Source organism: Buceros rhinoceros, unplaced genomic scaffold, assembly GCF_000710305.1.
Source record: "Buceros rhinoceros silvestris isolate BGI_N320 unplaced genomic scaffold, ASM71030v1 scaffold46624, whole genome shotgun sequence".
Taxonomy (NCBI): Eukaryota; Metazoa; Chordata; class Aves; order Bucerotiformes; family Bucerotidae; genus Buceros; species Buceros rhinoceros.
In genome coordinates, this window is record NW_010409749.1 from 12,297 (window position 1) to 26,702 (window position 14,406).

The 14,406-nt window shown below is 38.0% G+C and overlaps 1 protein-coding gene across 1 annotated transcript in view; it reads left to right on the top strand.

The window, feature by feature from the left end:
• Window positions 1-1,580: 1,580 nt before the first annotated feature.
• LOC104492731 (mitogen-activated protein kinase 11-like) overlaps window positions 1,581-14,406 on the top strand; it is a 16,888-nt gene continuing 4,062 nt past the window's right edge. Inside the window, exons 1-9 of the mRNA XM_010135321.1 lie at window positions 1,581-1,601; window positions 1,699-1,757; window positions 2,786-2,897; window positions 4,863-4,892; window positions 5,024-5,071; window positions 7,402-7,516; window positions 7,638-7,709; window positions 9,268-9,347; window positions 12,945-13,023. Coding sequence (XP_010133623.1) covers window positions 1,581-1,601; window positions 1,699-1,757; window positions 2,786-2,897; window positions 4,863-4,892; window positions 5,024-5,071; window positions 7,402-7,516; window positions 7,638-7,709; window positions 9,268-9,347; window positions 12,945-13,023 — 616 coding nt within the window. The remainder of the gene's footprint in view (window positions 1,602-1,698; window positions 1,758-2,785; window positions 2,898-4,862; window positions 4,893-5,023; window positions 5,072-7,401; window positions 7,517-7,637; window positions 7,710-9,267; window positions 9,348-12,944; window positions 13,024-14,406) is intronic.

Sequence of the window (14,406 nt, forward strand, 5' to 3'; positions counted from 1 at the left end):
TGTGCAAATGATGATGTGTGTATTTAGTGTCCTCTTCATCTGTATGAAGTTAAGCTGTGTGTCTGCAGCATCTGTGTGCGGGAATGTAAGACGTGTACCCATCATTCACTTGTTAATAGCATTTCCCAAGAAAATGGTATGGCCTTCGCTATGTCAGCATCCTAATTCGATACCAGTTTTGAGGCATTATCATCTAGCAAGATAATGGTCACATAGGTAGTTAGTATTGCTAGACTCAATGACAGCATTACTCCAATTTCTGTAATAAGAACCAGAGTTTGAATCCCCACATTCTGTACAAGCCTTGGAGCTGGAGGCTGGAGCTGCACTAATGGAGCTCACTCTCTGGTTACTTTTCCTGCCATATGGGAAAGGGTTACCTGGGGATGAGTCCTGAACATTGTCATAAGCATTAGTAATTTGCTAGATGGAAAACAAGGCAACTGTCTTTGAATACTCAGAGTTACTGCTGACTAGCTCCTCCATTTGCAGTCCTTGAGTAGAAGGAGAAAGAGGACAAAGGAAGGAGGAAGAGCCCCCAGGGGAATACAGTTTTCTCTGGTGAACTAGATGAGAGCTTTGAAGTAGAACATACCATCAACGCGGACTTTTTCTTTTCTTCTAGTTCAGCTTATGATACCAAAACAAGACAGAAGGTGGCAGTAAAAAAGCTTTCAAGACCTTTTCAATCGCTTATTCATGCGAGGAGGACCTACCGCGAGCTTAGGTTGCTTAAGCACATGAAGCATGAGAACGTAAGTGGAGAGTGAGTTCTTTGCCTTCCGATTTTTATGACAAAAGTTTGCAATATAGTCTTAGTTTCAGTTAAGTACAATCTTTTTCAAGAACTATATGCAACTCTCTAGCTATCTAAGATACCTGGACCTAGCCATCTTATGTGTAGTGAAGTCATTGGGCTTCGAAGCAGAGATTTTCAGTAAAAGGCTGCCTTTTTACTGAAAAGTGATCTAATTTCATCTTGAATGTGCATCTAATGAAATCCAAAAACAAGTCATCCTGCTCTTCTCTAACTAAAGTCGTAAGAGCTCACTACTCACTAAGATGCTCCTGAAACATCAGGGAAAAAAAAAGAAATACCTCCAACCTGCTTTTGCTGAATTCTGTTGAGAAATTAAGGGCAGATACTCTCATTGAAATTAACAACATTGTAACGTCTAGATGAAGGAAAGTAGAACTTCAGGCCACAAGTAATTGAGTACTGTTGTCAGTTTGTGTAGCGTACGCTTTATTTCAGTGGGTGTATCTACCTGCTTAGAAGTAACTTGAATTGAAGCCTGAATAAAATGTAGTGGGTTGAAAAGTGTCTTGGAAAAAGGATGCTGAAAACATTAAACAACAACAACAGAACAAGAAAACCCATGAACTTGTGCATAAACTGAAGTATAACAAGTGTATAGGCCATGTGTGAGTTTTTCTGCAGTGAGCTTTTCCTGCCTCTATTCTGATTGTCTAAAGTTGTAACTAATTTTTGCAATTAATATAATTTTCTGTTGGTCATGGAAATAGCTGAGGCTGTACCTGTGTAGACCACCTCTTGTGCCTGTTGTACTGTTTTCAGGATGACCATATGTCATATTTTTGTAAGCTTCATCTGCAAAATGCGAGGCACTGTCAATACTAATTACATGTTGCTTCACAGATTCCTAAAAATAAAATGTTCATTCCCTCATCTTTCAGGTTATAGGATTGCTAGATGTTTTTACACCCGCAACATCAATAGAAAATTTTAACGAAGTGTAAGTAAAATTTTTAAATCATTCTGATTATTTAGTAAATAAGTAAGTACTGCTCTGGTTTTAAAAATGAAACTTGCAGAAACTTTTCTAGTAGACTTGCAGCTGCACTTGGGTTTGTGTGAAGAACCTAAATAAATCTCTCTGCAGTATTTCCACAAAAGAAGGATGGGCCTCACTTTTGTACTGTTTTGAATGATAATTAGTAAGATTATCGTGTTTGGTAAATGGTTTGATGCTGCATGAATGCCAGTAAACCTAAAACTTTTTCAGTTCAACTGTGTGTTAGCTGCTGGTTAATTGAGATAAGGTAAATTTAGGCTAGATTCCTGACTAACCTCTGACTAGGTGTGTTTTGGCATTATCCAAACATGGTTTATGCTGAGTTCCTCTTAGTTTACATTGTGTATAAGCACTTAAGTAAACAATTTAGCAGAAGAAATAGTAATTAACCTATTTTTGTCTCTGTGGAAGTTAGTGGCCAAACCCCTTTGACTCTGGGGCAAAATTACCCAAATGAGAACTAGGTATGATAGATGGATACTTTTGTCTCAGCACTGATTTTGGAAAAGAATCAACATTTCTGCAAAATTTGTCAAAAAAAGAAACTAGTGGGGCGGGAAGGAAAGGTACAGAAAACATGCTTATTTCAACCAATCCAGTGTTAATCTCCATCACCAGGTGTTCTGGGACCTTGCAGGTAATGTAGTTTCAGTGCCTTAGGCTCGCACTTAGATGCTGGGTGATGCTTTCTATTCATCTCAAAATACTACACAATCTCTCCTCACAGAACTGCTGTAGTGTGTCATGGAGAGAACAGAGACAAATCTTTTAAGGTACCATAAGGATTTTTGTTTTCCATTATATTAAGTCTCAGAGCTGTGATTCCATTATTAAAGCTCATAGCATAGTAGTAAATGAAAAAGGAACCTATGGGGGAGTGTGTAGTTATGTGCTGTCTTTAGAACAATTTACATTCTGCACTCTTAAATGAGGTGTGTTTCTTTGTTCTCTCTGATTTATTTTCACAGGTATCTTGTGACAAATTTAATGGGTGCTGACCTGAATAATATTGTGAAGTGTCAGAAATTAACAGATGACCATATACAGTTTCTCATCTATCAGTTACTTCGAGGTCTTAAGGTATTGGCTGAATGCAGGAGTTCAAGAGTTTTACTAACGACTAGTTCATTGCAGTGACAATGCTTAAACACTTCTTTGTATCTTGAGAGTGAGCAGATAGCAGCAATCATTTCAGAAATTTTCAGATAATTTTTCTAACCAGAAATAAACCAAAGCAAATTTTTTTTCTGAAAGAATTAAAATTTTAATCATTATACCGACATTAAACATATGTCTATAAACAGAAGATGGCATAGAAAATGCTTCCCGTAACTAGGTAATTACTAGGATAAGCAGTGTTGATTTCAGACTAGTATTAATTCTCCCAGGTACAAGCGAAAAGAAAAGAGAGGGGTCAGCTGCTTTAATAGCTAACTTACCAGTAATGTATATTTTAGACATGGAAAATAACTGTATGTTTGAAAGCAAGCCGTGGTAAATACTGGCTCTGAAATATACTTATTACATGATTTTCAGCAAGTCACCTTGTGCCTCAGACAGTAATTCTTATTCATGCATGCAGGTTCTGTCAATTTAAGTGCAGATTTCAGTGAATAAAAATGGCAGAAATGAGCCCTTAATTGCTTTGTCTCATTTGCTTAAATTAATAGCTTAATTAGGAAGATGGATTCTGGAGTTAATTATGCAGCTTGCAGTTTTGAATATAAGGCTATGTTGTGTCAGAGCTAAATAATAGTAACAGTTGCGCTCTAAAGTGAATATTAATTTCAGAAATACACTCAGGTGCATTTCTGTCTGTTTTGAAGGGGAGGAGTTGATGGTGGGTTGTCTCTTCTGGAATTGAATTTCTCATGTCTCGTTAGGCGACAAACTCATCGGTTAACTCTGTACTGGAGTCATTACAACATGTATTCCCATACCTGAGTGAGCTTTGGGCTCGCTGGTAGGAGCATTCAGCAGTATGGAGCACAGGCTTCCTGCCCTTCACAAGCTGTCCGAGCTTCGCAGACGAAGCGTTAGCAGGGAGCTCCTGAGCTGGCTGGTAGGGGACTGCTTGGTGGCACTGAGAGGAGCTGTCGACACAGCTCCTGTCACAAGTGGTGGTTTGGTTTCCTCTTCATTCAGCCACTTGCAGCTGTTGTGAGGAGCAGTCGGCGTGGCCCTGCCCTTCTGATAAACAGTGCGTAGGTCTGGAACAAGAAGAATGCCCTTGTGTTTTCTTTGGGTTTTCCCCGTTGATATACAGGTTTTGCATGTAATCTCTGCTCCTAAAAAAGGTGAATTCAACTCCAGTGGATAGAAGAGAAGGTTTTCAAGGTCTTGCTTATGCTGGTCAGTAGTATCATAGATAAATTGGCTGTTAATCCTAGCAAATGAACGATAGACAATTACGTAATTTTTTTAAGAGTAATTTTTTCTTTGAGTTTTTACGTTTTATGTAAAATAGCAGAGACACTAAATAGCCACTGAAATACTCCTTTGGGTCCCTGCTTTGAAAGTGGACCTGAAGTAATGCCATGACTTAGGTGGGTATTTTGGTCACTAACCTGTCCCAGGGTGTGAGTATCCTGCACCCACATCAGCATTCACAGTATGGGAAGGTGACTTACATCATTCAGAAGTCAACCATACTGCTCCCTGGGCCACTGCCTTCCCTGAGCCACTGGCTGATCACTAGCTGATCAACATGGACACCCAGATTGGTAAGAAACTTTCAGCAGAGGATCACTGCAAGTCCTAGCTTTTATGGTAGAATTTAATCTTCATGGTTACCTTTCCTGAAATGTCCAGCTCTGGATAAGGCAAAACAAGTCCCACTTGAAGTTAGTCACACCTCCGTTTGATCTGAAAACGTAGTGTGACATAAGTCTTCTCTATATAGAACAATCAGTCTCAGAAGTAAAAAGGTAAAACAAATGACTTATAGTATATGTTACTTCACCTCTAACTGAAAATAAGGATTCTTAAAATCATGAAATCAGAAAAATTAAGAAAACTAACTTAAAATTCTTTTTTTTTTCATAGTATATTCACTCAGCTGGAATCATCCACCGGGTGAGTTCACACATTGCACTAATAAAAATGAACGGAGTGTGTCCCTCTGTGCATTGAATGTGTTGAGAAGACACAGTTATATTTTAAAAGGTTGAAATTGTGCTTGGCTAACTCTCTCTGTTCTGCTGCAGGACCTGAAGCCCAGTAACCTAGCCGTAAATGAAGACTGTGAATTGAGGGTAGGTACCATGCCATTGTAATGAAGAATGTTGTAAAAGCTCTCAGGATGACAGTTTTCTGAGAAAACATTAGCTGCTGGTTTTATTTCTGATACCATTAATTTTGACGTTTTGCCCTGGCTTAGAAAACCCATTTCCACAAACATGTGTTTTCTCCCAAATAGCTCATCTAGTGTGAACACAAGTATCTTCACAAAATGTTCATCCCTAGTTCCTCGCAGCTGGTACATAGGCTGATAATTTGGCCCATGAGTGAGTACTTAACTGAGTATATCTTGGAAGTTTGACCCGTGATATGTATCTGCATCTGCCATGTTTATATGAAGCTGTGTAACAACTTTCAGATTTTTGTAGCTGTAGAATATACAAGCTTAATTAAAGAATGATATGAGATGCCAGTGTTGCCAGTTACAGGCAGTAAAAAAAAAACAACCAAAAACCTGTAATCCACAGTTCTCAAATGCTATTTTAATGTACACGTCTATATAAATACATATATTTGTATATGTGTGTGATACAATATTACATAATAAGCATGAGACTCTGGAGGAGGAGAAGATGCCTTCTAGCTTTCTAAGCCTTTAAGCCTAAAAATGAGTTTAGCATCTCTCCATGACAGCCAGAAACATCTTTCTCCCTGTGACTCTGATGTAATCACTTTATTCCAGTTGCAAGGGATTTAAGAAAAGATTCCAAATACTACAAGATCAGCAAAAAATCACAATAGTGAATAAGAGCAGTGCAGTGCAGGTTCTCGCAGTAATCCGGATCTGTGGTGAGAAACTGTGGTTCCTCTTTGGTTTAGGGACACTTGCAGATGCTCAGCAAGTTTCTTGATTATTCCTTTAACATCTTCATGCATGTATATTCAGCATCTGTGATGTTTTATGGGTCATCTGGATCTGATCATGCACTCTAAAATGCGTGCTGTATTTTTATACTGTAAGTAAAGGAGACTTCTGATCTTTTAGTTTTCTATTACAGTGGTATCTCTGCACCTCCCTGCCTAGCATTTGTTACACTGCCCTTTGATTTGTTTACAGATGTAGCTTTACTTCCTCTGATACCAAATTATTTTCTAATAGAAGAAACTAGTGGATATTTCCAGGAACAAACAAAAAGGAAATATAAACAAAAAGAAGGAAAACATGTGTGTACACATTCGATAGAAAGGATCAGCTATTAAAGAAAAATATTGCTGAAACCCTTATAAAATTAAGGTCATTAGTGTTTGGGTTTCATGATCTTATTCATGACTTGTTTGCCTCATGCTTTTACTTTTGCTTGTTTAAGAAATAAATAATGCTTTTGAAGAATATTAAAAGTAAATATGTTAATGTCTTACATTTTAACATTTTTTCCTTAGGATTTTGTATCTTTAAATTGGATTATAACTGAGGAATTTTGACTTGTATTCTCAAATTTTCTTACTCCCAATGAAAAGTATCAGCCATTTAGCTTCATAAATAATCCTGGATCTCATCACAGGAGGTTGCTACTGATCTTACTTCACATTTCTATTTGAAGAGATGCTAACTGGCTCAGATGAGTTGAGCGCTCAGATGGTACCCTTTCACAGCAGTCTCTCTTAGAGTTTGGGATACCTTTTAGCTCTATAATTAGCTAATCAAAAAATAGAAAACAAAGAAACAAGCAGAAAAAAATAATTTAATTAACTTCCTGCCAATGTAAACTTAGCAAGGGAGAGCATATGGAGGAAAACATTTTGCTATCAAGCCTGTGAGTAATATGTGTTCCTAAACAGAGCTCCTTTGTTGTTTCGGTGGGGGAGTTCTACTGAAAACAGATGGTATGTGATTTAGATCTACCTTGTTACACTGGTTGATTGGTTTTTGCCTAGTGGTGTGATTTGGGTAAATCCTTAGATGAGAGAGGGGAAACAACAGAAATTCTGCAGATTTGTGATCAGCTCTTACGGTCTTTAAATGACCAGTGGCAGTTACTGTTGGCATTTTACACAGGCATTCCCAGTTGAGAGTATTTTTCTTTTTTTATAGCAACAGTGCTTATTTGTAGCAAGTGAATGTCAGTGGGAAATTGAACTTGGGGCAAAATGTAAAGTTTGCCGAAGAGGACAGAGGGCCAGGCTCATCACAGTGGAGTTCTCTTTATGCACATCCATAGGCTGCAGGGGTACAGCAGGGAAAGCAGATGAGCTCGGCCACAGAGCATTGCTTTTTACTTCACTGACAGTGAGGGACTACGGATAAACTCAGAAACGAGTAATGGAACCGATCATAATCAGTACCTATCTCAAAAGTGAAAAGGGAATTTTTAAATTACTATATTATTTTATTTTTATTCTGTAGATTTTAGACTTTGGTTTAGCCCGACAAACTGATGATGAAATGACTGGATATGTTGCAACAAGGTGGTACAGAGCTCCAGAAATTATGTTAAACTGGATGCACTACAATCAAACAGGTAAACTGTGAAGACTTGTGTTTTACTACAGCTGGGTTTAGTCATGGTTTTAAACTAAGAGGCAGCTCTGTTTAAGGATCTCTTTGATTCATCATACACATTTCTCTCTGTTTTTTGGCAGTTGACATCTGGTCAGTTGGATGCATCATGGCAGAGCTATTGAAAGGGAAGGCCCTGTTTCCAGGAAACGATTGTATCCTTAACATAAAACATAAAGTGCAGCTGTAAAATTACTCTCTAACTCTTCCTTTTTTTATTTTTCTAATGACTTGAATGTTTCTATGGAAGTGTTTTTTGAGGTAACCAACTTCTAAAAGCAGCGAACAATTCTTGCTAATCTTTCAGTTTAGCATATATGACAGCCCAATATGAGATCAACTGGTAGGGAAAAAAGTAGTAACAGATGTTCATAAGTTACATGTATTCTTTGTTGTGTATCTGTATTTAAATAATAACATAGTTACTACAAAGCAGATTTCTTCCATGTGTGCATCTTACTGAAATAACATACATTTAATCTGTAGCTGAGTAAAGGCAATATTTTTTGATCACGTAATACAATTTTTAAAAATAGAACTGCTTTTATGCTGGAAGTTCCTAAAATGCAAACAAATTAACTTTCAAATAATAAGCAAATTAACAGGTGTATTGTGTCCTGTTATAAAAAACCCCAGCCGTTCAGAAATGCCAAAGGAGCAACAAAACCCTCACTTTTCTTCAGTGCTGTGCTATGGTCCCTGCTGGAGCATCAGGGATTTCCAGGGCATTTCCTGCATTGGCAGGAGGAAAAAAAGAACCGTTCCTGAGGAGAGCAGTAAAATAATAAAAAAAAACTGAAGAAAAACACGTAATGAGGAATGAGGAAAGAACTGCATCACAGGAGGAAAGCTTTTACTATGAGAAACAAAGGCATGTTCTTCTGTACTGGATATTAACATTTCTCGATACTCTGAAACCCCTCAAAAAGCAAACGCTTCTGCTAAAACTAAGCTGCTGCCAGGTGCAAAATAACATGACTTTAGAATTGCCTGAAAAACTGTTAAGAGAGCTGAGAGACCAACTCTTCCCGCTGACCTTTGTGTTGTGCTCAGCATCATTAGGCTCCATTGTAACCACAGGCATTGTCCACATGTTCATCATCTGGATGATGAATGTGCTTCAGGCTGTTTGATTACATGATATGTGGTATTTGGAAAAATCAATACATCTGGTTTTCAAAAAATAAGACTTTTTTGCTGTTATAAAATATTGTCTACAATTGTATGATTACATCAATTTAAATAAAGCTGTAAAATAACTTTGAGTCTCTATGGTTTTACAGGTCATATATGACAATGGATAATTAACATTTTCAAAGTTTTTAATCTTGAGACTGATATAAACCAGATTTTTAAAGCTACCAAGTGATAATTTTCCACTTACCAGCCCTTGGATTAGTAATCTAGCCCTATGTGCTGTTATCATATTAGACTGTTCTTCAGAAATCCCTCAGATCACTGAAATATAAAGGTGCTATTAAAATTAAACTTAAGAATATGTTAAACTGGGAACTGGGACAGAAGAGAAGTATTTTGCATGCACCTTTCTCACATACAGGCACACCTGACAGATTTGTGTAGTACAGTCCTTCCATGGACTACGATGGAATTGTCTTGCTGAATAGTTTTACACATCTTAACTGTCTGCATGAAAGCTTATTAATATTTAACCCAGAAGGACCATGTGCTATTTATTTCCCTGAAATAATGCAGATATTGATCAACTAAAGAGAATAATGGAAGTTGTGGGCACACCCAGTCCTGAACTTCTGAAGAAGATATCATCAGAACATGTGAGTTCACTGCTTCATTTGGTTAATTGACTTTCTATCATTCCTTTCTCTGATTGGCATCACGTGTCACTGGTTGTGTTACAGAAATCCTCTGGAAATGAGTATCCATTTGGAAATGAGCAAACACTTTAAAATTATCTCTATTTTCAAAATAGAGATAATTCAAAAAATACTCATTTTCAAGGTATCCAAGTGCCTTCATTAGTGTCATTAACAAGTGTTACGGATACAAGTATCATTTTTGATACTTGTTTTCATGTACTTAGCTTTTGAAAGGAGTTTTGCAACTGGTTCTGATGATCTTTTATTTTAGTGCGCTCATAATAAAAACATTCAAACTGATGCTCTGCTCAGAGTATTATATTGTTGTTACCAAATCTGATGTCTCTGTAATTTTTATGCTTTCCAGTGTTGTAAGGGATCTAAACAGAGAGATCAGAAGCAAATAATGGGTGTTCTGCATGAGTGCTTTTATTTGGATCCCTAGTTCAGAATTCATATTTATTCATCTCTCTGAATGCTTGCATGAGGTCCACTTTCATGACAATATCGGTAGTTAATGGTATGATTTTTAGCTCTTCCTATGACTTCTTTAAAATAGTAATCTAGTAAATGAACAATTTCCACTTTGTTTCTCTGCTAAAGCTACACTTAAAGAATTCACTTCAAGCAATAACCGTGGACATCCAGCTGAGGAATGAGATGTGGTATTGATTGATAAAGGCAGGTGATTGGCACAGCATAAAAATCCAGATAAACAGCAGCACGCAGATACCTCCTGAGCTGAAGCTGTTTTCTTAAACCTTTTCTGTACTGACCTCAGACTAATACTAATGGCTTGTGTGTATTTTTTCAGCTTGCATGTGTATTGAACCTACTAATGAATACACTAGGGGGTTAAGTAAGCAGGAACAGTAGGAGAGCCAGAGCAACACTGCATTTCTGGAAGGTCCAAGCATAACGAAAGCTCATCAGCGCAGGCCAGCACACAGCTCCAGGGCGGGTCTGTGGGTACCCAGCACCTGGGAATGGCCAGGGTAAGAAGAAGATCCATCCTTGTGCCAGGGACTGGAATAACCAGCAAATCTCCGACTCTGCTGTCCTAAGCATAGGTCCTTGTATAGCCTTTATATATATTTTTAAGATCCTATGGTTTTTGCAGTAATGCATTCAGAGTAGTGTATGCAAATGAGTGATTTACCCACAATTAGCTAGAGTGTGAGCTTTTTGATTATGAGATTACGCACCTTAAATATTTACTGGAGATAGCATCTGCTTTTGTCTTCGTGTTTCAGATCATACCTCAGTGAGCCACAGGAATACCGAAACTGTTTATTGGGGCTAATTACACCTTCAGAGCATAGGGAGAACACAGAAACCAAGTTAATGAATGGGAGTGCTGCTAGGTTACCTCTGGGCTGATGCTGCGTGGTTAGAGGAGTAATGTCAAGGGAGATATGTACCTTGCTTGGGGGTGCTTGCCTCTTGCAAGGGAATGTCTGTTCTGTTCCTTTATTCTAGCTCTTCTTTAGTTTGTAGTCTGGCCTTATTGCTTAGATATTTCTTAATGCAGTCCTGGACAATTTTTTCCATTCTTCTAGCAGGAGGGTCAGAGGTTTTCTGAAATGCTAAGCCTATTTTCAGTTATAAGTAGAGGATTAAAGATTTGGGAACTCAAAGATCAACCTCATGGGATGTTTCCCACAAGTTACTGAGCTGTTTTTTCAGCCTTTCATGTAGATACGGCTCTAAATGCTGATCGCATTTAATCGGTTTCAGAATAATTTAAATGTCTGGATTCTATTGGTTGGGTTTCTGTGGTGAATATATAAGCAGAGGGGACAGGTTGGTAAGTATAGGTCTTTGACAGGTCCGTGTTGTTTTCAGAGGACTTCTGGGCAAGGTTTCAGATAATTTTGGCCATATGTTGTTCAGTCATGTTTGGATTAGTGATGTCTGTACAGAAACAAATAATCCACAAAGCCACAGATGTTGTCATAAGATAAATGTACCTCTTGTTTCTACCCTAGTCCATAGCTTCCATGTAAGAATGTGTGACAGCTCTCTTTTGCTCTACTGTTCATACATATGTATAAACTAATACCCTGGAAGACTTAATTCTCATAAGAGCAGCACACCCTGACCTTCTAGCAGGTGTTTGCTGCCTTTATGAACTTCAGAGGCATAAAATAGATGGAGCAAAGCCTGTGTTTAACTAGTCTTTAAACGTCATTCTCTGTGTAACTGGCTACAGCAGCTAAGAAGGCTTTGCTGTTAGAAAGCCTTGCTGTCAGCCCCCATAATAAAAAGGGAAAATGCTAATACAGTTTTAACAGGTTGGGGACATAATGTGTGACGGCTTGCTTCCTTTAGTAAGACTCTGAAATGTACCACTAATGGTAGTCTAGGGTTTTGATAGAATATGCTTACATCTTACAGGAAGCAGAAAAAAATAAATAGGTCTGCCTCATTAAATTTGAACAGAGTTTGGAAAGAGCCTGTGCTATGTAATAATGTAAAATGTCTTTATGTCAGTTCATCGTAGCTGCAGAAATTAAGATAATGGCAGAGAAAACAGTGCAGGGAACAGGATCTGTTTCCCAAGTGTGGTTGTAGGATTCCACTGGTGATACGTCAGAATATTTTATAGTTGTTTCATGATAGCCCAAAAGGTACTTAGTTCCACAATTCTCAGTTTGTTGATTTTAATCACCTGAAGCCATGGAGCCGCTTGGTATGAACAACTATGTTTCGTTTGCTGTCTTCAGTAGACAAAGGATGATTGGCTTCCTGTGGATGGTCTCCTCCTAACAGGATTGCTCAGTGTGCAGGGAGACACAAATACGTTTTAAAAGCATTAAGGTTTGTTCACAGACCGGCTGGTATTTTATGGATTTGGGGACAGCCATTTGCTGCTTCTTCAACGGTTCCATTTCAGAATTCCCTCTGATCCCAGCCCTTAGGACCAGCGTTCAGCCTGTTCTCTTACCGACCTCTCTATTTCAGCCCGGAAGTTGGTAGCTCATGTAATCTCAGGCTCCACACTGACATTTGTGGGCCTCGTATGCAGGTAGGCTTTTTCTTAGCTGAGTTTGGATAAGCCTTTCACAGCCACGGTGACAAGACAGGCTATAAATTCTGCTAAACATATGAAAATCAGCACCATGGGAATTTCAAGATTTTTTTCTTTGATTAGTGAAGCTCCTGTTCGACAGAGGAGAGAGGAGGGAAGGACACAGATTGGATTATACCAGTTCACTGAGGGTTACTGAAAGATGATTTAGGTTGCAATTTGTGGTTGAGCGTTCCTTCCCCAGGGATATCCTGCAGTGAACCAGTAAGTGTAGGTGAAAACCTAAGTGCTAACGCATAACCCTTAAAGGAAAATATACTTGTTTCAAATTCTCTTGATTATTGTGAAATATGCAGGAGTGACTGCTTAAAACAGACACACGTTGTGGCTTTGTGTAAAGAAGGTTACCCCTGTATAAGAAACACTAAAAATACTATATCTACTATATATTTAGAGTTGATATGGTTACTGTTGGGCAAAATCTAACATCTGTGCATGTGGTATGTATATTGATTTATTCCTAGGCAAGAAAATACATTGAATCTCTTCCACATATGCCTCAACAGGATTTGAAAGCAGTATTTCGTGGTGCCAATCCATTAGGTAAGACAGTCAAACTGATACAGATCAAAACACACTAACACAGGAACTCAACCCCTCCTTTACTATATGATCCCATGTAATAATGATCAGACCAGTGAGAAGAGAATGGCTTAACCTTTCATCCTGAGACTGTTTTCCCTTCATGAAGCTTGTGTCTTTTGTTTCTGGTGGCGATTACAGGAACCTCCTGAAGGCAAGTGGTCTGTGGATGAAAAACAAAAGCCATCTATATATAGCAGGAATAAATAAAAATGTCACGGGGTGTAGACTAGGGACATCACTTCTGGCTCAGGAAGGCCATGAGCTGTAAATTGCTGGCAAGCAGAAGAATATAGCAGGAAGTATAGCTGTTTGAATGACTCTTTTGATTATTATTTCCTAGGAATGTATTAGCCATTATTGGACACAGGATACCAGGCGAGACAGACCTTTGGTCTGATCCTGCACAGTTATTTTTATGTCTAACCAATCAGTTCTGCCTGTGCAAAAGAGATCTTTCTGTGAGCCATTTCTTGTGACATGGCAAAGGAGACATTTGAGTCATTGGAGTCACCTTGCTATAGTGCCTGGTCAGTTCCATTGAGAGCACATTAAAACACTGTATATACAGAAGTATTATGCGTAAAAAATGTTTTGATTTCATTCTGTATATTAAAAGACAATTTTATTCTTGCAAATATAAGTAGGTGTGAATGCTTTCCTATTAAAAATAGGATTTAGTTGCATGAGGTCCATGAGAGCATGCAACTTAGTAATATAAGTAATAATAAGTAATATAAAGGCAAAATAATTTCAGTGCTTATATGCAAGCACAAAAAATAATTTTTATATAATATTTTAAATAGATATGGTAAACTTTCCTTACAAAACCAATTTCAGCCTTGCAGGTCTCTCTCATTTCTAATATTCTGGAACTGTTGACTTCAAACATTTTCTTTGTGCTGGGTCTGTAAAATTGCTTTGGGGGTTTCATCTGATTATTTCATTGGTGCAACTAATTAAAAGTGTAATCTCGCAGTCATAATTATAAGTTACATAAGTTTGCACTCATCAGGACCAAGTTAAGCACATGACGCATATCACAAGATATTTAACTTCTAAGCACACATACCTTTTCAGAATTAAGGTATTGGGATGTCTGAAGAGGTGAATCAGATATCAAATAGACTGTAATGAACCTTTGTACATACCACAAGAAAACCAGAAGCTTCCTTCAGCTCTGAGAATTGTACTCATGGCATAAAATCTTCAAAACTTATTTGTTATATTGCCTAAATTTTGTGGGTTTGCCAGTAATGTCAGCTGTGTTTAAGGTGAGTGAGAACAGATTGTGTGTAAACTGTTGCCTTCTCCATAATTTCAGGATGGTCTCTTGGGGCTCTG